This window comes from Schistocerca nitens, chromosome 5, assembly GCF_023898315.1.
Source record: "Schistocerca nitens isolate TAMUIC-IGC-003100 chromosome 5, iqSchNite1.1, whole genome shotgun sequence".
Taxonomy (NCBI): domain Eukaryota; kingdom Metazoa; phylum Arthropoda; class Insecta; order Orthoptera; family Acrididae; genus Schistocerca; species Schistocerca nitens.
In genome coordinates this window covers 255,489,122-255,512,168 of record NC_064618.1, presented here as the reverse complement: position 1 = coordinate 255,512,168, position 23,047 = coordinate 255,489,122, and the positions used below count along the sequence as shown (strand labels likewise).

Below are 23,047 nucleotides of genomic sequence, written 5' to 3'. Positions count from 1 at the left end.
TCATTTCGGCAGAAAACAAATAAAGGTGTCCAAGGTAAGATAGCAAACAAAAAAAAAAATTCGTACATAGGGACACGTTAACATCGAATACCAATTCGAAAGTTAGGAAGCATTTTCTGAAGGCGTTTGGAGTGAGCCTTTTACGGAAGTGAATCTTGGACGATCAACTACAGTTCAGACAAAAAGAGGATGCAACTAGTCAAATATGACACTGCAGAATAATGCTGTAAATTAGATGGTTAGATAGAACATCTAAGGAGGAGATATTGAATCGAATCGGGGAGAAAAAAAGAAAATTATAGCACTACTGGAATAGTATAAGGGATCGGTTGACAAGACACATTTGAAGGCGTCACGCAATCGTCAGAATAGTAAGGAAGTGTTTGATTAAAATGGATGTAGGTTGTAGTCGTTAAACAGAGATACACTTGCGTCGATAACTGCATGGAGTCTCCGGACTGGTGATCACAGCAGTAAAACACACAAAAACCTTTCTTGTTGCTTCCCTTTCACATCACACGAAACTATATATTTTGCTTACAAATTTATTTTTGCAGTATTTAAATACATTTTATCACTTTTATGTCTGTCTTTTGATCAAGCTTTGAAGCCCAGTTCAGATAACAAGATAACAGGAGTTTCCTTAGAACAACAGTTATTTCCACGAATTAGTTTAAGTACGTCCTGCTGATATCCCTGTACATACATTATTTACGTAAATAAGTTACACACAACTGCAACCAGTCACTTTTTTGAATAATAATGCTTTATTCCATGAACCGGTTTTCGAACCTTTTCAGGTTCATCTTCAGATGATGTAAAGCGCATGCTGGATGCTGGAAAAGTGTCACTGTCAAAGTGTAAACTAATATAGTTTATGTGAAAGTGTTCTGGACATCAAAATGGAGGCAGACAGATCCGAAAAAAGCCGCCTATACTGTCGCAAACCAGCACCCAGCATTATGCTACTACCAGTAATGATGTAACTTCCCGGATCCTCCTGAAACCATCTGAAGATGAACCTGAAAAGGTTCGAAAACCGGTTCATGGAATAAAGCATTATTATTCAAAAACGTCACTGGTTGCAGTTGTGTATAACTTATTTACATTCAATATACAGTCACGGTTCTAAAATATCCGTAATGGATAAGCATAATACATTATTTACTTCTTCGGTTTTCCTCGAAAAGTATACGTAACGTCATCATCACATCATCGCCCTACGGACAAGTGTATGAATCACTATCTTCTTTATTCTTTCCTGTCACTGTCTTAGGTTTTCAGTACGGTGTTTCATTGTAATGTCTTTTATTAGGTGGTATATTTTTCATCCACTGATCATACGTCCATTCCCAGTTGCATCTGAGGCATCCTTTATTATGCACGCCTCGTCGAAAACATCTGGCAGTTCTTTTCCTCCACTTGTTTTCCTTTATTAAACGTCTTCCGTTTTTTCCAGTTTTTAATGCCTCTATATAGATTACTCCGCAGTTTCTGTCCATTACCCTTATAGTCAGTGTATTGGTATTGTTAATGGAATACCACAATCTGATTTCACAAAATATAAGTAAAAATATTTTGATTGCTTTTGCACTCTACTACATGTTGCACTACATCGTTATGTTTAAGCCGACAACGATGATTAGATGAAGAATGGGGGAAGAAAATATAGATTTCTATTTAAGCATTACGTTTTCTATAGTTCCCTTTAATCTTATGAGGTTAATTCCTAGAATGGTCTTTTAAACAAACAACAATCTGAAAATTATCACATCTTATGTGCTGCTGACCACAATATTGTTAGTTCACAGAACCCTATTTCACCTACTGTCTAAAATCATCCCTGTGAGTTATACGTTGCACACATCATGTGATATTTCTCTAAATAAGATACATTAGATGACTTTAGCTTTTTTTTGGGATTCCGGTAGCTGACTAATAAGATACCCTTTTTCCTCAAAATTGCGCAACTGCAGCGAATGACAGAACGCTCCTTCTTTCGTATGATTTACCAACAGTACTCACTGCCGCCTACTTGTGTCTACTCCATCGTTTGTCTGCGAGTACAATTGTTTCCATAGACTACCACTTCTTTGAAAGTGGTTTCTGGATTCATTGCTGCCATTTTTGTAAGGGTTCTTTAAAGACGTCTGTACACTCGTACTTTCCTCGTGCGTTCTTTTCGTAGTATAGTTATTCGCTTAAATTGTTTCCTTCTGTAAAACTGCATGTCATTTGTTTCTAGTTTTTCTTCTCCTAGTTTTCACTGTCCGTTTCATTTCTCTGCAGTGCTGTGTATCGCGGGCATAATCTCAGTTACTTCTTCAGTTTCAATGTCTGCTAACAAAGTTTGTTGTACAAAGTTTATTTCAATAACACCATTTCTAAAACCTTGTTGGTTTTTGCCATGATATGTGTTCTTCATTCCTAGGAAAAGATGCTCCTGCGCCATATCCACTGTGCTTCTTATGAGTTTACTACACCATTATAGTGTTCTCTAAAATAGTTCTTTTATTTGTTATTAACTAACACCCTGTATCATTTAATCTAATCATTGTCCTGTCTGGAAATTCTTCCTTAATTTCAGCTAATACTTCATCATTTGCTTTGGTATCATACATTCCTATTTTGGAACTTTCTTCTCTTATTGCTTTCTAAATGAAAGAAAACGGCGATGACCTGGGTAACAGGTTGTATCATTCGTGATTTCCTGTGCTGCTGACCGCAGTATTGTTAGTTCACACTGATTTAGCCTTTATAAGCTTTAATTGTATTTATTATTATACGGGGTGTTTTTCTAACTAGAGACAACTGAGTATCACGAAAAAAGAAATGTTCTAGCTTAAAAATTAATATTAGTAAAGGGGGTATCTGTCTATTCTGACTAAGTCTCCTGCGGGGTCGGGATCAACTTTATATTTTCGAATGGTAAACCCAGTTTTCATTGTGTATTCGGATTCTACAACAAAAGATACGCACGGTTTATTCAAACCACTGCTTATCATTCACGGTAGGTGGCGCTAAAGTCGACGAATATCAAGTGTGTCTGATTTTGCGTTTAAGAAATGACGCCTTTGGCTCTACATTTAATTTATGATGTCAAGTTAAATCTTTGTATTCTAACGGTTGATAGTGATGTACAAACGTTATTTAAGAGTTGCAAATGCTATTGCACAGCACAAATAACATGGCTAGGCAGTGACATTTCTGGTGGGTAAGATATTTGCACGGTTAGCTACTTTCCTGTTCCAAACGGAGTTGATTGTGATGGGTCCTAGACCACCAGAATGCTTGATTTCGGCGGTCGCCCTGGAACCCCACCATCGAGATGACTACTTTAGATGTGTGTTTCCACTCCACCGACATAACTCTCGCACTGGCACTTACGCGGCTACCAGTGGAATACTCCCACAAGCCGCAACCACTGTAATAAGGTCAAATGTCCATAAAGTGATAGTGGCAGGTGAATCTGCTATCAATACTCAACGATACCAAGCACCTCAAGGGTGAGAAATAAGGGAACTGACCGATTTCAAGCATGCCGATGTGAACAGAATACTGCTACACCCACGTCGTAGTTCCTGGATCAACCTAAGCGTAGTTTCTAAGCAGACATTGAAACGGCAAACTATACTGTAATGTAGAATCAAAAAAACACTAAAGTTAGTTTCGAACATAAATATCAACCGTCAGGACACAACGGCTTAAAAGTAGTATAAACGTCGAGGAGGACTTACTTTGATGAACGTATCGTGATTTTTAGTTAGCGAGTGCTCAGTATTGCAGATTTCATTATAATTTCTTGTTATTTACAAGTATGATCTGTAAGAAGTATCGCAGTATGCTTCACAAATTTCTCCATTGGCACATCAGCATAGCGGAGGAGAGGACAGGTTGATGCATGATACATGTGTTGCCCTCAGGTACGAAATTTCTCAGCGCACTGAGGATGTCTCTGGGGGCTGCCACCGCCGAGGACGTTGCGTTTGTGCGCAAACAGCTGGGGACGACAGAGCAGAACATACAGCAGGCTGTCTCGTCTCTACGGAACTGGCTCAACCTGCAACCACACTTGCCGAAAAACATAGGTAAGTGGCACCAGACTTCTATATGGACAACTGTCCGAGCACACACACACAATGTGACTAAAAGTGTCCGGACATCCCCCAAAACATACGTTTTTCATATTAGGTGCAATGCGCTGCCACCTACTGCCAGGTACTCCATATCAGCGACCTCAGTATTCATTAGACATCGTGAGACAGCAGACCGGGGCGCTCTGCGGACATCATGGACTTCGAACGTGGTCAGGTTCTTGGGTGTCACTTGTGTCACACGTGTGTAGGCGAGATTTCCACACTCCTAAACATCCCTAGGTCCACTGTTACTGGTGTGATAATGAAGTGGGAATTTGAACGGACACGTACAGTACAAAACCGTACAGGCCGACCTCGTCTGTTGACTGACAGAGACCGCCGACAGTTGAAGATGGTCGTAATGTGTAATAGGCAGACATCTATCCAGACCATCACAGAGGAATTCGAATAAGAATCACTCCAAGTACTATGACAGTTAGGCGGGAGGTGAGAAAATTTGCATTTCATGGTCGAGCGGCTGCTCATAAGCAACACATCACGCTGGTTAATGCCTAACGACGTCTCGCTTGGTGCAAGGAGCATAGATATTGGACGTTTGAACAGTTGGAAAACGTTGTGTGGAGCGAAGAATCAAGGTACACAATGTGGCGATCCGATGGCAAGGTGTACTTATGGCGAATGCCAGGTGAACGTCATCTGCCAGCATGTGTAGTGCCAACAGTAAAATTCGGAGGCGGTGGTGTTATGGTGTGGTCGTGTTTTTCATGGAGGGGGCTTCCACCCCTTGTTGTTTTGCGTGGAACTATCACAGCACATTGATATTTTAAGCACCTTCTTGCTTCCCACTGTCGAAGAGTAATTCGGAGATAGCTGTTACAGCTTTCAAAACGATCGACCACCTGTTCATAATGCACTTCCTGTGGCGGAGTGGTTACACGACAATAACATCCCGGTAATGGACTGGCCTGCACAGAGTTCTAACCTGAATCCTATAGAACACCTTTTAGATGTTTCGGAACACCGACTTCATGCCAGGCCTCACCGACCGATGTCGATATCTCTCCTCAATGCAGATCTCCGTGAATAATTGGTTGCCATTCCCCAAGAAACATTCCAACACCTGACTGAATGTATGCCTGCAAGATGGAAGTTGTCATCAAGGCTAAGCCTGGGCCAACACCATACTGAATTCCAGCATTACCAATGGAGGGTGCCACGAACTTGTAAGTCATTTTCAGCTAGGTGTCCGGATAATTTTGATCACAATGTATACTGTCTAGTACATGTTTCTCTAGTAAAATGTTTTCCTCACCTTAATGTTCTCGTAATGTTTATAATTACACTAGCGCAAGTATTATGCCAGAAGCTACGTGGCATAAATAAAGTTTTATTTTTCTGCTCAGACTGAATTGGTCCTTCGTTTCATAACAGGTCTTTGCTTATTGCCCACTGTCCAGTGACCAGCTAGAAATGTTTCCACGTGCATAGAAGTGTTAGCGTATTCACATTTTGCTGTTCTATTGGTTTTGATTTCACCAATTTAACAGTTCTTGAGGTTTTGGTACGCCAAAGGCAGTAAATGTTGTGACAGTACCTATCGGTTACTGCTAGTAAGTAGTTTCTCTTCAACACAGCAGTCCATGCGAGCTGTTGCGCTTATACCTGAGGTTGCTCTTACTTTAGGTGCTTGGGCTATGGACAGCTATGCTTAAAAATAATAGCTCGATTAAAAACAGCCGCGTACGTTTGCTTTCATGCCCTGCAGCTAACTCGCTGCAAATAATAATCTGTACCTCTGAAAGCAGGTGTTGACAGATGTGACAATTACCGAACTATCAGTTTCATAAGCCACGGCTGCAAAATACTAAAACGAATTCTTTACAGACGAATGGAAAAACTGGTAGAAGCTGACCTTGGGGAAGATCATTTTGGATTCCGTAGAAATGTTGGAACACGTGAGGCAATACTGACCCTACGACGTATCTTAGAAATAGACTAAGGAAAGGCAAAACTACGTTTCTAGCATTTGTAGACTTAGAGAAAGCTTTTGACAATGTTTACTGGAATATTCTCTTTCAAATTCTGAAGATGGCAGGGGTAAAATACAGGGAGCGAAAGGCTATTTCCAATTTGTACAGAAACCAGATGGCAGTTATAAGAGTCGAGGGGCATGAAAGGGAAGCAGTGGTTGGGAAGGGAGTGAGACAGGGTTGTAGCATATCCCCGATGTTATTCAATCTGTATATTGAGCCAGCAGTAAAGGGAACAATAAAAAAAATTCGGAGTAGGAATTAACATCCATGGAGAAGAAATAAAGACTTTGAGGTTCGCCGATGACATTGTAATTCTGTCAGAGACAGCAAAGGACCTGGAAGAGCAGCTGAACGGAATGGACAGTGTGAAAGGAGGATATAAGATGAACATCAACAAAAGCAAAACGAGGATAATGGAATGTAGTCGAATTAAGTCGGGTGATGCTGCGCGAATTAGATTAGGAAATGACCCTTAAAGTATTAAATGAGTTTTGCTATTTGGGGAGCAAACTAACTGATGATGGTCGAAGGAGAAAGGATATGAACTGTAGACTGGCAATGGCAAGGAAAGCTTTTCTGAAGAAGAGAAATTTGTTATCATTGTGTATAAATTTAAGTGTCAGGAAGTCGTTTCTGAAAGTATTTGTATGGAATGTAGCTATGTAAGGAAGTGAAACGTGGACATAAATAGTTTAGACAAGAAGAGAATAGATGCTTTCGAAATGTGGTGCTACAGATGAATGCTGAAGAGTAGATGGGTAGATCACATAACTAATAAGGAGGTATTCAATAGAATTGGAAGGAAGAGGAGTTTGTGGCACAATTTGACTAGAAGAAGGGATCATTTGGTAGGGCATATTCTGAGGCATCAAGGGATCACCAGTTTAGTATTGGAGGGTAGCGTGGAGGGTAAAAATCGTAAAGGGAAACCAAGAGATGAATGCACTAAACAGATTCAGAAGGATGTAGGGTCCAGTAGGTACTGGGAGATGAAGCAGCTTGCGCAGGATAGAGTAGCATGGATAGCTACATCAAACCAGTCTCTGGACTGAAGACCACAATAACAACAGCTCTAATCGTGCAGACAAATAATCAATGCATTGCCTAGAATTGCAAGTTAATGAAATACACAGAAATACAAAATAAAAGTTAAATGCATAATTTAATAACAAGGGTTCTACTGTAACGTCTGTAACTGATGAATTGTATTGAATAGTCCTTATTCGAAGACGACATCTGAAATAAACGGTAAATGGTCCTATGTTATTGAGTTAAAATACAGACAGAAAATACCCCTATCAGATGCTGTAAAGTTACGTTGAGTGTTTCGAGAATCGTAGCAGTATCCCCAAACTAAATACACTCCTGGAAATTGAAATAAGAACACCGTGAATTCATTGTCCCAGGAAGGGGAAACTTTATTGACACATTCCTGGGGTCAGATACATCACATGATCACACTGACAGAACCACAGGCACATAGACACAGGCAACAGAGTATGCACAATGTCGGCACTAGTACAGTGTATATCCACCTTTCGCAGCAATGCAGGCTGCTATTCTCCCATGGAGACGATCGTAGAGATGCTGGATGTAGTCCGGTGGAACGGCTTGCCATGCCATTTCCACCTGGCGCCTCAGTTGGACCAGCGTTCGTGCTGGACGTGCAGACCGCGTGAGACGACGCTTCATCCAGTCCAAAACATGCTCAATGGGGGACAGATCCGGAGATCTTGCTGGCCAGGGTAGTTGACTTACACCTTCTAGAGCACGTTGCGTGGCACGGGATACATGCGGACGTGCATTGTCCTGTTGGAACAGCACGTTCCCTTGCCGGTCTAGGAATGGTAGAACGATGGGTTCGATGACGGTTTGGATGTACCGTGCACTATTCAGTGTCCCCTCGACGATCACCAGTGGTGTACGGCCAGTGTAGGAGATCGCTCCCCACACCATGATGCCGGGTGTTGGCCCTGTGTGCCTCGGTCGTATGCAGTCCTGATTGTGGCGCTCACCTGCACGGCGCCAAACACGCATACGACCATCATTGGCACCAAGGCAGAAGCGACTCTCATCGCTGAAGACGACACGTCTCCATTCGTCCCTCCATTCACGCCTGTCGCGACACCACTGGAGGCGGGCTGCACGATGTTGGGGCGTAAGCGGAAGACGGCCTAACGGTGTGCGGGACCGTAGCCCAGCTTCATGGAGACGGTTGCGAATGGTCCTCGCCGATACCCCAGGAGCAACAGTGTCCCTAATTTGCTGGGAAGTGGCGGTGCGGTCCCCTACGGCACTGCGTAGGATCCTACGGTCTTGGCGTGCATCCGTGCGTCGCTGCGGTCCGGTCCCAGGTCGACGGGCACGTGCACCTTCCGCCGACCACTGGCGACAACATCGATGTACTGTGGAGACCACACGCCCCACGTGTTGAGCAATTCGGCGGTACGTCCACCCGGCCTCCCGCATGCCCACTATACGCCCTCGCCCAAAGTCCGTCAACTGCACATACGGTTCACGTCCACGCTGTCGCGGCATGCTACCAGTGTTAAAGACTGCGATGGAGCTCCGTATGCCACGGCAAACTGGCTGACACTGACGGCGGCGGTGCACAAATGCTGCGCAGCTAGCGCCATTCGACGGCCAACACCGCGGTTCCTGGTGTGTCCGCTGTGCCGTGCGTGTGATCATTGCTTGTACAGCCCTCTCGCAGTGTCCGGAGCAAGTATGGTGGGTCTGACACACCGGTGTCAATGTGTTCTTTTTTCTATTTCCAGGAGTGTAGTTATCAAACGTATGCGAAAACTATATCCGTTTCGTAATCACCATACACGAACATTCAACAGCTCCAAACAGCTTAGAGTTCAACGTGACGGTCCACAAATTAACATAAGTGATGCAAAGAACAGGAACTCATACGCTGTCTGATATCCATAAATCAATAGGCAAAAGTTAATGTCCTACTCTGGTGCAATTTCAGATCTCTCGAAATCTCAAGTCCCTTGAGAAATTTAAGTATGGCGGCGGCCATTCAGTACCCAGAATCAATCACCAAGTCACGGCCAAGTCATGCTCCTTACTGCAGAAAGGTTTGCCTTCTTGAAGAACCGAACATAAAGTGACTAGTATCTCTCCCTTGAGCTCGTGATTCTTGTGGTGTTCTGCTAATGTCTGCTTTCCCCTTGACTGAAAGTCATCCCCACCCAAAATACGCTGACCTTAGATATACAGACGTGAGCTGACTCATCTTTGACCACTTCCAGGACTAAACTAATATATTACAGCAATATTTAAATAAAGAAACGCCGTAAACATTCCGTTATACTCAGATTATTTACAATAAATATTACTAATAGTTGGTTCATAAAGAAATCGGCCTACACTCTTGCGCAAGTATGCTCAAGGTAAGCGACAACAGATGGCTCTAAGTATTGTTTAAACTTCTATTTATGCCTTCTTGACAAAGTGTGTTTTGATTCTCTTTTTCAGTTTCGTGTCAACTAACACACGTGATTGACTACTTGTAAATTAGCAGTTTTCTAATAGCTCTTGCAATAAATATTTAAATAGAGTTACTGGCAAAATAGTAAACTCGCCATTTACACCTACACAAATATGACAATATGAGGTATTGATACTGTGTTGATTTACTATGTAACTGCGGCGGATACAATGTTCAAACATTTGCGTGATGAAACACACATAAAAAACGCGGTAAATGAACAAATAAAACTGATATAGGTACGTAGTTTCCTGGGGTGATAGCTATAGTGCAAGGCTATCATCTAAGATATCGTTTGTTGAAATTGCACGAAGCGGTTAAGAGTTTGGTTGTGTAAATTTTTATTAACTGTGAGACATTAACTTCTGTAGGTTTAAAGATAAGCCGGCCACTGTGGCAGAGCTGTGCTAAGCCCTTCAGTCCGGTAACGCGCTGCTGCTACGGTCGCAGGTTCGAATCCTGCCTCGGGCATGGATGTGTGTGATGTCCTTAGGTTAGTTAGGTTTAAGTAGTTCTAAGTCTAGGAGATTGATTACCTCAGATGTTAAGTTCCATAGTGCGTAGAGCCATTTTAACCATTTTAAAGATATTGGGACCTTGCTGTGTCACTAAGTGTCTCATGTTTTTGAGACTGCAAATGTAACCAGATTTCCATTAATATTTGATGAGTTACTGTCGAATCTCAAACAGCTGTAATTAAGTCACCATTTCTTGGAGCATCTCCTGGACAAAGACCATGCTAGTAACAGCCGTCCAAATTCCCAGATTAGGGATTTTCCCCGTTTCCAGTCACGTGTTCCTTGTCCCTGCACTTGCTCTCGCCTGGCGCGATCGCGCGACGTCTTCGCCCCATCGACACGTACCCAGCCAAGCAAGCAAATTCAGCTCTCATCGATACCATCCACAGGTGGACGAATAACTTGCCTACATGCTCATAACGCTACAGTTTGCTAATATATAACGTTGACCAAAGGAGAATAGTCAAAGTTGTCCCATACTTATGGAGGGTGTGTAGGCGAGCACTTAGTCCTGCATCGTCATTCTAGCAAGGTGCCAATGAAGGTGGCTTTCCTTTTCCTTCCTCTGATCTGTAGCGAAGTGTCAAACGTGTACCTGAATCGTAAGATTAGTGCTTATATAGCGCGGTGTTGTGCTTATTACAGATTAAGAAATGGAAGAAAGTGAAACAGGTACCGGCATTCAGTATACACCTTGCGAATAGCACCAAGTGGGTCGCCCTCTTAACGTCCCAATCAGATGGGTGGATAACGCTCAAGGGTCACATACACTCACTCCTTGACGCACTGCGGAGACATTTGGAATACAATGCAAGTCTGGTATTCGTGAACTTCACGCCACCTCTCCTTCCTTCACTGACCAAATACTGGCAGTAAAATTTTCCGCCACATTGATTCCAACTGGCATAGCACTGAGAGCAGCGCCAGCGCACAAGAGTGTGTTAGCGACCTCGGCAACGGTGGGAGGTAAAGAGGGACGCTCAGATAAATTATGGCCCAAGTTGAAAAATAGCATCTTCATCTAACTACTATGTGGCCGTCGTACCCTCAGTAAAGATGATCATGTACATAATTAGTGTGTACTTTTCATTGTACTGACAATCATGTATGCACATCTGGTGGTTCTGCTTTCCTGTTTGTGCAAACTGAGAATTAACCTTATCTGGAAACTACTTACGCTATTCTGTGAAAGTAGCAGGTTATCTACATCCTTTTTCTGCTTTAACTAACTTCGTCATCGTTCTTCTCGTTATTTTACGTGTAGTTTAGTCATAACGAATCACAAATCTCGCCTGAGAAATATAGGAAAGTTTCAAGGTGAGGTCGCTCTTCATGGCTACTGACAACAATTTTATGTCTTTCACGGCTAATGCGCTATTAAGAAAATATTGCGCTCCTTTTTGTAACTTATCTTTCACTGCTGTGACAATCTGTGGTAACCCCCCTGCCGGTTCGGGGGTTAGAAAAGGCCCGAGGTCTTCCTGCCTGTCGTAGGAGGCGAATAAAAGAAGTCTCACAATTTTCGGCGCTATGAGTTCAGGTCACATTCTATGGTTTGACCTGCCACTTTAAAAATTCTACAGAAGTGCGGGTCAAATGGCGAAGGACGCCTTATATGGTGCACGAGTGCCCTTAGATTCGATCTTCCGAATCTCTTGTCATGGCTTTGAATTTCCACCTGCGATTCAACTATTTGGGCGAGGACACTTTCCGGGGTATGTCATCTTCCGTTGTACCCTGTCCTCTTTCACCCTTATGACAATATTGCATTTCTCTGCACCCAATATCCAGCACAGTAGCCTCTCCGTTGTGGTGGGGCCGTCATATACCCATTTGGTTGTAGCCCCCTTACAACACAGGGATCGCACTGCTGATGTCTGAGCTGTAAACTCCCTACGTATGCCAAGCAGTAGATGCCTATCTTTCTGGGGCATCAGGAGTTCTGGCAACAGCCATTATGCCAGTTGGCATTTGCTGTGTTCAAAATATTCAAATACGTGTGAAGTCCTAAGGGACCAAACTGTTGAGGTTATTGGTCCCTATACTTACACACTACTTATACTAACGTAAATTAAATTATGCTAAGAACAGCACACACACTGAAGCCTGAGGGAGGACTCGAATCTCCGATGGGAGGGGCGCCCTTTTCTGTGGCTGGGTGGCGCCCATGGGGAGAGCCCCTGATCGGAGTGGGTGACCCGCAATGAAGCGGACTGTCATCTCTTGCTGGTGACTGTATGGCACCAGCAGCCTCGAGGAAGGGCAAGATCGAATACAATGCCGACAGGTATGACCGTAAATCATATCCCCCCCTCGCTACACCATGGGAGGAACGTAGGGCTACAGAACGGAGAGAGCGATATTCGCCTCGGTTCTTAGTCTGCTACAGAACTGATTATGACTCATTTCTACACATGAAGCGTCAATTTTTCGTTGAACACCTTGAGGATAAGTTTGGAGAAGTGACAGCGCTGTCCAAGATGCGAAACGGCGCAGTCTTGATTCAGACATCATACACAGCCCAATCATGAGCATTATCGCCTGTGACAAGCTGGGTGATATTCTTGTTTCTGTCATTCCCCATAAAAGCCTCAATATCGTCCAGGGGATCATTTTCTATCACGATCTCTTCTTGCGAACTGACGACGAGCTCCACGCCAATTTACAACGGCGTAGTGTTCATTTCATCTGGCGCATATACAGCGGACACAGAGTTGCTACCAGTGCCTTATTCTTGGCCTTTGAGGGTGATTCATTGCCCGAAAAGGTCAAGGTGATCGTTTACCGCTGTGACGTTATACCATACTTCCCTCCTCCAATGCGGTTCTTTAAGTGCTGAATATTTGGTCACATGTCTTCCCGCTGAACTTCCAGTGCCACATGTCGATACTGCAGACGTCCGCTGCACCCAGATACTACATGTTCGCCTCCTCCCACTTGCAGCAATTGTGAAGAGCACAATTCCTCCTGCTCGCCTAACTGCCCAGTACTCCAAAAGGAGAGGAAAATCATGGAGTACGAGACCCTGAACCAGTTGATTTACACAGAGACTAAACATAAATTTGAAAGATTAAACCCCATTCGGTTGGCGTCTACATATGCTGCAGCTACGTCACCATCGCCGTTCCAACTGCCAGTGGTTTCTCACACTGTGCCACGTACAATGGACCCTCCAGGCCAACAGAATACATCCGCCCCCTTTGTGTTTGGGGGCAAATCATCCTTCATTACTCCCAAAGCACCTACTTTTGGAGAAAGCCCCTCCCCCCCACCCAAAATGCTGGGGACATTGGTCCCAAGCCCCCCCTGTCGGAGAAGTAACAGCCTCCTCTGGCTCCTCTTGTGCAGAAGAGGTCTCTTGGGGCCCTCTCTTCCTAGGTCTCCACTAATGCCATGGTGGACATTCAGCCGTGGTTCAAGGAGCCAAAAGCTGCTAGACAAAGAGCTTCACAGTCTTCCTCTGTGCCTGAAGCTGCTTCGGAGAAATCTTTCGAGCAAGTCCCTAAAGAAAAGCGAGAGAGCAAGCAAATTAAGAAGAAGACTGCTAAGAAACAGGACCCTCTGGTGGCCCCAACACCACCACTCCCTATCAATTATGCATCTGAGGATGCGGTGGAGATCTTAGCCTCCCCTGCGGACCTGGATCTCACTGGTGCCTGATCGGCCATAGAAATGGCTGCAGATACTAAATCTGTGGCAGCAGGTGACCCGGAAGCATGACCTGCCCCCTTGCACGCTTCATGCCTCCCCAGCCTCACGATAACGTCATCCTCCAGTGGAATTGCGGCGGTGTTTTTCACCCCCAGGCAACTCTTAAGCTTCACACTTGCTTTCTGCATTGCCCTCCAGGAAACCTGTCTCCCAGAAATGCGGACTCCTGCCCTCCGCAGCTATAGAGGTTATTACAAGAACCTTAGTGACTATAATAGAGAGTCAGGTGGAGTTTGTGTCTATGTCCTGAAGTCAGTATGCAGTGAACCTGTGCCCCTTCAAACCCCTCCTGAAGTGGCGGCTGTCAGGATAAGGACGACGCAGAAAATAACTGTCTGCAGTGGTGCAGTACCCCTGAACGCATTGGCTGCACTGATTGATCAACTCCCTAAACCTTTCCTACTCTTGGGAGGTTTTAACGGTCATGACCCCTTGTGGGGTGGTACTGTGCTTACTGGCCGAGGCAGAGATGTCGAAAATTTACTGTCACAACTTGACCTCTACCTCTTAAATACATTTCAGTGTGGCACATGCCACATATTCGGCCATTGAACTCTCGGTTTGCAGTCCTCGCCTTCTCCCATCTATCCACAGGAGAGCACATGACGACCTGTGTGGTAGTGACCACTTCCCAATCTTCCTGTCACTGCCCCGGCGACAGAACCATGGACACCTGCCCAGATAGGCTTTAAACAAGGCAGACTGGGACGCTTTCACCTCTGCTGTCACCATTGACTCTCCCCCACATGGTAACATCGATGTGGTGGTTGAGCAGGTAACTACAACGATCGTTTCTGCTACGGAAAACGTGATCCTTCGTTCTTTAGGATGCCCCAGAAGAAACGCAGTACCTTGCTGGTCGCCGGAAATCGCTGAGGCAATTAAGGAGCCTCGGGGAGCTCTACAGCGGCACAAGCGGCATACTTCCCCGGAGCGCCTCGTAGCCTTTAAACGGCTCCGTGCCCACGTTCATCAGCTTAAGACGGAAACAAGAGAGTTGAGAGAGAGACGTCTCGCCCATTGGGTGCCATACGTTCCCTTCCAAAGTGTGGGCAAAGATCAAACGGGATTTTGGGCACCAGATTCAACAGGTGTTCCCAATGTTAACATAAATGGCGTACTATCTACCGACGCAAACGCGTTTTCCGAGCACTTTGCTGATGAGCATGCTCGCGTCTCTGCGTTGGATAAATACCCCCAGTCTTCGCACTTTCAAATGTCGGATGGAAGGGAAACTCATCTCGTTCACTACATGCAACAGAGAACCCTGTAATGCCCCATTTACAGAGTGGGAGCTCCTGACTGCCCTAGCACATTGCCCCGACACAGTTCCTGGGCCAGATCAGATCCACAGTCAGATGATTAAACATCTCTCGTCTGACTACAAGCGACATCTCCTCGTGATCTTCAACCGGATCTGGTGCGATGGGGACTTTCCATCGGACTGGCGGGAGAGCACCATCATACCAGTGTTCAAACCCAGCAAAAATCTGCTTGATGTTGATAGCTATCGGCCCATCAGCCTCATCAACGTTCTTCATAAGCTGCTGGAACGTATGGTGTGTCGGTGGTTGGGTTGGGTCCTGGAGTCACGTGACTTACTGGCTCTGTGCCAGGGTGGTTTCCGCCTGGGTCGCTCTACCATTGATAATCTTGTGTCCCTCGAGTCTGCTATCCGAACAGCCTTTTCCAGACGCCAACACCTTGTTGTCGTCTTTTTTTATTTTCGAAAAGCATGTGACACCACCTGGCGACATTATATTCTTGCCACATTCTACAAGTGTGGTTCCCAAGATCCGATCCCGAATTTTATCCAGAATTTCCTGTCGCTTCGTACTTTCCGTGTCGAAGTTGGTGCCTCCTACACTTCCCCCAGTATCCAGGAGAAGTGGTCCCGCAGGGCTCTGTAACGAGTGTATTTCTTAGTGGCCATTAACGGTCTAGCAGCAGCTATAGGGCCGTCCGTCTCACCCTCTCTATATGCAGACGACTTCTGCATTTTGTACTGCTCCACCAGTACTGGTGTTGGTGAATGGCGCATACAGGGAGCCATCCACAAGGCACAGTCATGGGCTCTAGACCACGGCTTCCAGTTTTCTTCCACAAAGTCGTGTATTATGCACTTCTGTCGGCGTCGTACCGTTCATCCGGAACCAGAACTTTGCCTTGCTGACGATCCCCTCACTGTAGTGGTGACATATCGATTTTTAAAACTGGTTTTCGACGCCCGATCGTCTTGGTTTCCTCACCTTAGTCAGCTTAAGTGGAAGTGCTGGCAGCACCTCAATGTCCTCCGCTGCATAAGCAACACCAACTGGGGTACGGATCGCTCTACGCTGCTACAGCTCTAGGGAGCCTTTGCTCAATCCCACCTTGACTATCGGAGTCTGGTTTATGGTTCGTCGGCGCCCTCAGCGTTGTGTTTACTCAACCCAGTGCACCACTGTGGCGTTCGACTAGAGTCGGAAGCTTTTAGGACGAGGAGGCGGAGGCTGGAGCCCCTCCATTGCAGGTCAGGCGTACGCAATTGCTCGCCAATTACGTTGCACATGTTCGTAGTTCTTCTGCGCATCCGAATTACCGTCTCCTTTTCTCGCCCACGGCGGTTCATATTCCGCATCGGCGGCCCAGGTCAGGGCTTGCAATTGCAGTTCGCGTCCGATCCCTTGTGTATGATCGGGAGTCCCTGCCATTAGCACCTATACTCGAGATCCATTCGCGTATACCTCCATGGTGTACACCTAGGCCGCGGCTTCGCCTGGACCTTTCACATGTCCCAAAGGACTCAGTTCACCTCGCGGCTCTTGGCTGTCACTTCCTCTCGATTCTTGACACGTACCGACGCCATACACTGGTTTACACCGACGGCTCGATAGCTGATGGTCACGTCGGCTTCGCGTTTGTCCATGGAGGACATATTGAACAGCATTCGTTGTCCGATGGCTGCAGCGTTTCCAGTGCACAGCTGGTGGCTCCTAAGCACATCCGTTCATGCCATGGGGAGTCGTTTTTTCTGTGCACTGACTCCTTGAGCAACCTACGTACAAGCTATCGTGAAGAACCGCCTCAGTGTCGATGCTGCGCCCGGCTGACAGTGGCCAACTTTGGCTGCCCTGCAACGAAATCTTCGGTTACCGGACTCGTTGCCGATAATTTTATCTGACAACGCCTCATCGGCTGATTTAGTTTTATGTTTTACTCGTGAGTATGGGTTTTATCATTTGATCTAGTCTGTCTTAGCGCATAACCTTTGACCCTCTGTGTCCTCCACTCTAGTGCTTTTAGGGTGGAGGTTTCCATCTGTTGCAGAGTGGCTGGCTTCTGCTTTTTATTCTCATGTTCAGCCAGCCATGGTAATCTGTTTTGTTGTTTTAATTTCTTCTACCTGTTTCTTGCGTTTATGTGGTTTTCTTCTCCCCTTTTGTCCATTTGTGTTTGTTGCTCTTCCGTCGATCTTGTAGTTTTTCCTTTCTCTCCGTTTTGTGTTGTCAGTCTCGCTTGTTTTATTTTCACACTTTTGGCATTGTTTTATTCGGAACAAGGGACAGATGACCCAGCAGTTTGGTCCCCCCCCCCCCCCCCCCTTTTAAACCAAGCAACCAACCAATCTGTGGTAACTTGAATTTATGTGCGCAATAACGTGCTGGTCTGGTTTTACATTTAGAACAACATTTACGTTTAGATTATCTGAAACGTTCTTCTGGACCATTAGCTGGAAATATATTTCTTGCAGCAGAAACCACAAAATAATTCATTTTGAGAGAGATGACCAAGGAATAGGGGTGAGGGTGACAGATTATTTGTAGTTGCGAGAGGATTTACTTGGATGATGTACCACTGCTCGAATTGGTTTTCCAGAGTAAAACTATACGTAAACGTTACCTCATATTGCGATGGAAGAAATTCATTCTTTTAGATATGCTGTGACATTAGTAGTAGAGCATGATAAAGCTAAGCGTTTTCCAGTAATTCCTTGACTAAAACAATGCGTAGATATAAAGTACAGTTCCTATGTTGGGTCACAATGTAGTTGCATCAACTCAATTGAAAGAAGGTTAGGTATTCTGTTGTCAGATCTCAGACGAAAACGGATGGATTTAGGATGATTGAGCACTACAAGTAATTCTAATTTAATAGAAGTTTCAGGAGTCTTACGCTATTTTTATCATGATACTCTAATATGTTCAAAAAGTAAATATTTTAATGCCAATTTAAAATCACATGCACAAATATTTAAGAATTACAGTTTTAATCTCGATTAAACGCAGGGATGTCTTACACGTCTTTGGAATGCTTAGACTAGTAGTTTGTATTTCAAAGACCGTTTGATTCGTGAAAATTCTAATTAATACCTCATTATCTCTGCCGAGCAAATGTTTCCCCTCGGTTCAACCACACGTCAGATTGTCTGAGAGAACAAGTTTTAATATAAGGTCTGTATTTCTAGTGGTAGCACGTGCAACATTAAACACCTTCAATCCACGATTCTAACTAGAATTTTAAATGTATTTATCATTTCGTTTCCCATTGAATTATCTATCAATAATGTGTATAATTAGCTATGTTCTGTTCCTAAGATGATCGGCGTCTGGAGAGAATGTTCATCAACTGCAAATGCAGCATGGAACGCGTGAAAACGTCGTTGGACGCCTACTTTTCCTTAAAGAAGAAATTTCCAGAGCTTCTGTTGAACCGAGATCCCGAGGACGCTGACATAAAAAAAGCCAAAGATTTCATGTAAGTATCTGCACTGCTCGAGAAACATATTATCAGTTTTTGAGTATTGTGTGTGTCAAAGCTGACCTTGTTCTGTTAACGGCTGAAATGGCGAATACAGTTCCGATGTCATTCTACTCACGTTGTGGCAACACACAGGATGAGGATCTGTGTGAACAATTTTGAATAGAACAACAAAATAATCTGACAGTGTAATGTGTAACTTTTTATTGTTCTCTATTAGCAGTCTTTTTTAAAATTCGTCCCACATTTACTAGAAAGAGATTCTTAGGAGAAACTTCAATTATCAGGTTAGTCACTGCAACTCTTCCACATGATATTCCGTTACATCTACATCGATACTTTGCAAATCACACTTAAGTACCTGGCGCTTTTCAGGGAGTATTTTTCTGAGGAATCCGAAGCTGATAAAGTATTTGTGATGCATCATTCCTTTCGACACATCAAAATTAAACACATAACCAGTCTGTAGTTGCCATACATTTCTTTATTACAAACACAGACATAGATCTTTCAAATTTTACTCAAGCAATTTTTAATAATCAAAACAATGTTCATAAAACCCCATTAATAAATTTAACTGACATAACTGGGTGCCTCATGACTTACATAGGAACTGGCTTGCATATCAAATTCTAAGACTGCTTCCATGGTCTGATTTTAATCAATTGTAAGAGATTACATTAGTATCCGATTAATGCACTCGACTAAGCTTCTCTTTAGTATTACTCACAGGTACGAGGTTCACATCCATAATAATAGTAAATATTCTTAACATGGAGCCATTACAATTTTTATTTTATTTATTTATTTATTTTTCTTTTACGTTGGAAATTAGTGATGGACGCGAGTAGACCGAAAGCGAAAGGTGCTACCAGATAGAGGAGATTCACGTACGAGAAGGTAAAATGGAGCTATACCGAACCTTGGGCTACAATTAAGCTTCCAGGAAGCCACACCGCTCCACCGGAAAGATGGAATTGCAGGACAGTAACAACCTAACCACAGACACCAAAGCAGGTTCTTAAATTTCGCTCTTCCTCCGTGATACCCCGATCGGAGTTTGCTCGCGTCGACCACTGCCAGCGGCAGACAACATTCTGGCGCATTAGATAGACAAATATGTCTGCCCAACTGGTTATAAATGAACCTTTAATTGTACACGGCACCAATGAACCCAAGCCTGACTAACCTAGATGAACACTCGCCCAGTAACGGCTCTTAAAATTTGATTAGCCAGTTCTCTAGAACAAAGAAATAAAAAGTGGTTCGAATGGCTCTGAGCACCATGGGGCTTAAAATCTGAGGTCATCAGTCCCCTAGAACGTAGAACTATTTAAACCTAACTAACCTAAGGTCATCACACACATCCATGCCCGAGGCAGGATTCGAACCTGCGATCGTAGCGGTCGCTTGGTTCCAGACCGTAGTGCCTAGAATCGCTCGGCCATCCAGGCCGGCACATAAATATCATCAACATCTTAAGCGCCTCGGTCAAGTACAGTGACAAATGACTTGAAACAACCAAGATAGTTTTCAGTGCACTCGGTTATTCAACTAACGTGAACAGAACTCACGAAGAAACAATTTGACGACTCCAGTTCGTTCACTTTGAGTAACATGTAACAGACGCGAAGGAATTCTGTCCTTCAGATCTCCAGGAAATACCAGTCATCATCAACAACGGACCTGCGGCGAAACACGCCGCAGCAGCTGCCCACGGTCCCTCGTCGTACCGACTCCGTCACTGTAGCTCATACAGCTGATACTCGAACGCAAGACCCAGCAGAGCGCGAGCACCGCAGTTAAATAGCCACCCGCCAAAGATGCGAAGAACACGAGCAGGCACCACAAAATCGACTCATAACGATAGCGATGACAATTTATGGAGACTGGCGCCAGCAGCGCACCAGCTCAATTTGATTTGGAAAGATGTGTTTGACAGTTATTCCGTTTTTACTATTTTCTTTTTAAAAAATGGTTCAAATCGTTCTGAGCACTATGGGACTCAACTGCTGAGGTCATAAGACCCCTAGAACTTAGAACTACTTAAACCTAACTAACCTAAGGACAACACAAACATCCATGCCCGAGGCAGGATTCGAACCTGCGACCGTAGCGGTCGCGCGGTTCCAGACTGTAGCGCCAGAACCGCTCGGCCACCAACGGCCGGCTATTTTCTTTCGTTTCTGCTGATATTTTCTTGCTGTCAGCCGAGCTCTCAGGATGGTATCTGGCATCTCAACTTGCCACAGCCACACTAAAATTGTAGAGTCAGCCGCGCGGGGTAACCGCTCGGTTTGAGGATCCTTGTCACGGTTCGCGCAGCTCGCCCCGTCGGAGGTTCACGTCATCCCTCGCGCATGGGTGTGTGTGTGTTGTCCTTAGCGTAAGTTAGTTTAAGTTAGATTGAGTAGTGTATAAACTCAGGGCTCGATGACCTCAGCAGTTTGGTCCCACAGGATCTTACTACAAATTAAAGGATAACTATTTTGGAAGCCGCTAATTGTGCACATTCCAACGCACAGGTTTAAAATTTGGCTCAAAGGCGCCTAAGACTTTCCTCTGTAATGATACAAAACGGTGGCGTTGCGCGACTTCACCGTTGATCTCGACCACACTTCAAACAGCAAGATATCGACACTTGTGAAAAAAAAAGCCAGAACAGAGAAATTGATGTGACGTGTAATATGTGTTAGTGTCACATTCGCACCAAATTTCACGCCACCGCGGACGTGTCACACGACGGGAAGTTTGTGGCAGCCTCTCCAACCCACATATCATCTCCTTGTTTAGACGCCTCCGCGATGGAATTCAGAAGTGACGCCCAACAATGAAGTCGCACGGTTTTCTTATGGATGGCCTACGAAAACATTTCATACTCACCAGTGCTCAGAATCGAAACGCAAAGGCCTCAGGGGATGGCATTAACAGCGTCAATGATACCATGCGTTTCCCTGGTACATAAACTGCCATACATTTCGCGCTCGACAACGACAATTAGCAGTGCAGCGAGTAACATGAAAACGTTCTGACAACATTCGACACTGCTGCCGTTCTTGGACATTCCGTGGACATTGTGGAACTGTATCGCTACTGAACGTAATCGCACCCGTTTGGATAGCAGTGCAACTGCAGTTCTTGCGCTCGTGGACAGGTTGGAACCACTAGGAACCGTTCAAACCCATTCGAAGATATCTGAACGTGATCTGATGCAGCAAAGTGTCCTTACGCTTTTACAGTGCTCCTGTTATAGTGCCTACTGAGCTGAACACGGAGTGGCGCAACATTGACACATGCGAGAATAAAGCTGACTCCGAGTTCAGCGAAACCCTCAATGGCATATGTTGCGGCAGTCAGCAAACATCACGGACAATTGGAAAACGAAACTGAAGTATAGCTTAACGTATGAGGAAAAATGCTTCTTTACCTTGGAGATCATTATATAACCATATCATTGAAACTTCCAGGCAGATTAAAACTGTGTGCGGGACCGAGGCTCGAACTCGGGACCTTTGCCAGTTTTAATCTGCCAGGAAATTTCATATCAGCGCACTCTCCGCTTCAGAATGAAAATCTCATTCTGGAAACGTATCATTGTCTTAATGTAACACAGTATTCAAATTTCTGTTCTAAAATTGTACTTGATGTCGGCTGGATGCCGAACGAGTAATTAGAATAAATGTATGCATGTTGTACAAAAGGGCTGCATGTAAATCGATTGTGTAACCGAGCACTTTTGGAAAGAAGTAAAAAGCGTCCCATAAGATACATCGAAAGTGTAGTTAAGTGTAGTTGTTACATTTTACACGCATTTAGTTGGTGAGGAGTCTCATCCTATGGTTCGCGTGAGCACCAAACTGTCCAGAGCCTAGTTTTACATCCAAGTCTCAAACATGTGTCCAGCTGAACATTCTCATTGAGTTTCAGACGCTAGTCTTGGATATGGTTGTTTTATGCAGTCCATTAAGGCGGAAGCATATATTACAGTCCTTCGGAACTTCAAAAATTATTGGTGGAAATGAGAACCAAATGACTAGTCAAGTTGGTGTGTAGAGTCTATGAGACTAGAGATACACCGTACGACTTTCGGAAAAATATCATCCACACAATTCACAAGATAGCAAGCGCCGAAAAGTGCGAGAATTATCGCATATTCTTCTATACGACTCAGGCTTGAATGTTAAAAAGAAAATTGCTGGTATCTTTAAGTCGCGATCAATTTGGCGTTAAACATGGTAACGGCACCAGAGATTTAGTCTGATGCGGAAGTTGATAATGTGGGCAAGAGTGACGAAATATTAAGGTGGTTTCATAGTATTTGTCAAACTAGAAAAAGCGCTAGACAATGAAAAATGCGAAATTTTAATGGAGTAAACCATACGGAAAGGCGGGTGAACCACAATATGTACAAAGTACGAGAACGAAGAAGGAACAGGGAGGGTGGAG

General features: G+C 44.5%; 1 protein-coding gene across 2 annotated transcripts in view; it reads left to right on the top strand.

Moving 5' to 3' along the window:
- Positions 1-23,047, top strand: part of LOC126259837 (alpha-tocopherol transfer protein-like) — a 126,648-nt gene that overhangs the window by 40,856 nt on the left and 62,745 nt on the right. For both annotated transcript variants that reach the window (XM_049956889.1, XM_049956890.1), the window contains exons 2-3: positions 3,924-4,088; positions 18,439-18,598. In XM_049956889.1, coding sequence (XP_049812846.1) covers positions 3,950-4,088; positions 18,439-18,598 — 299 coding nt within the window. In that variant the 5' untranslated portion in view covers positions 3,924-3,949. The remainder of the gene's footprint in view (positions 1-3,923; positions 4,089-18,438; positions 18,599-23,047) is intronic.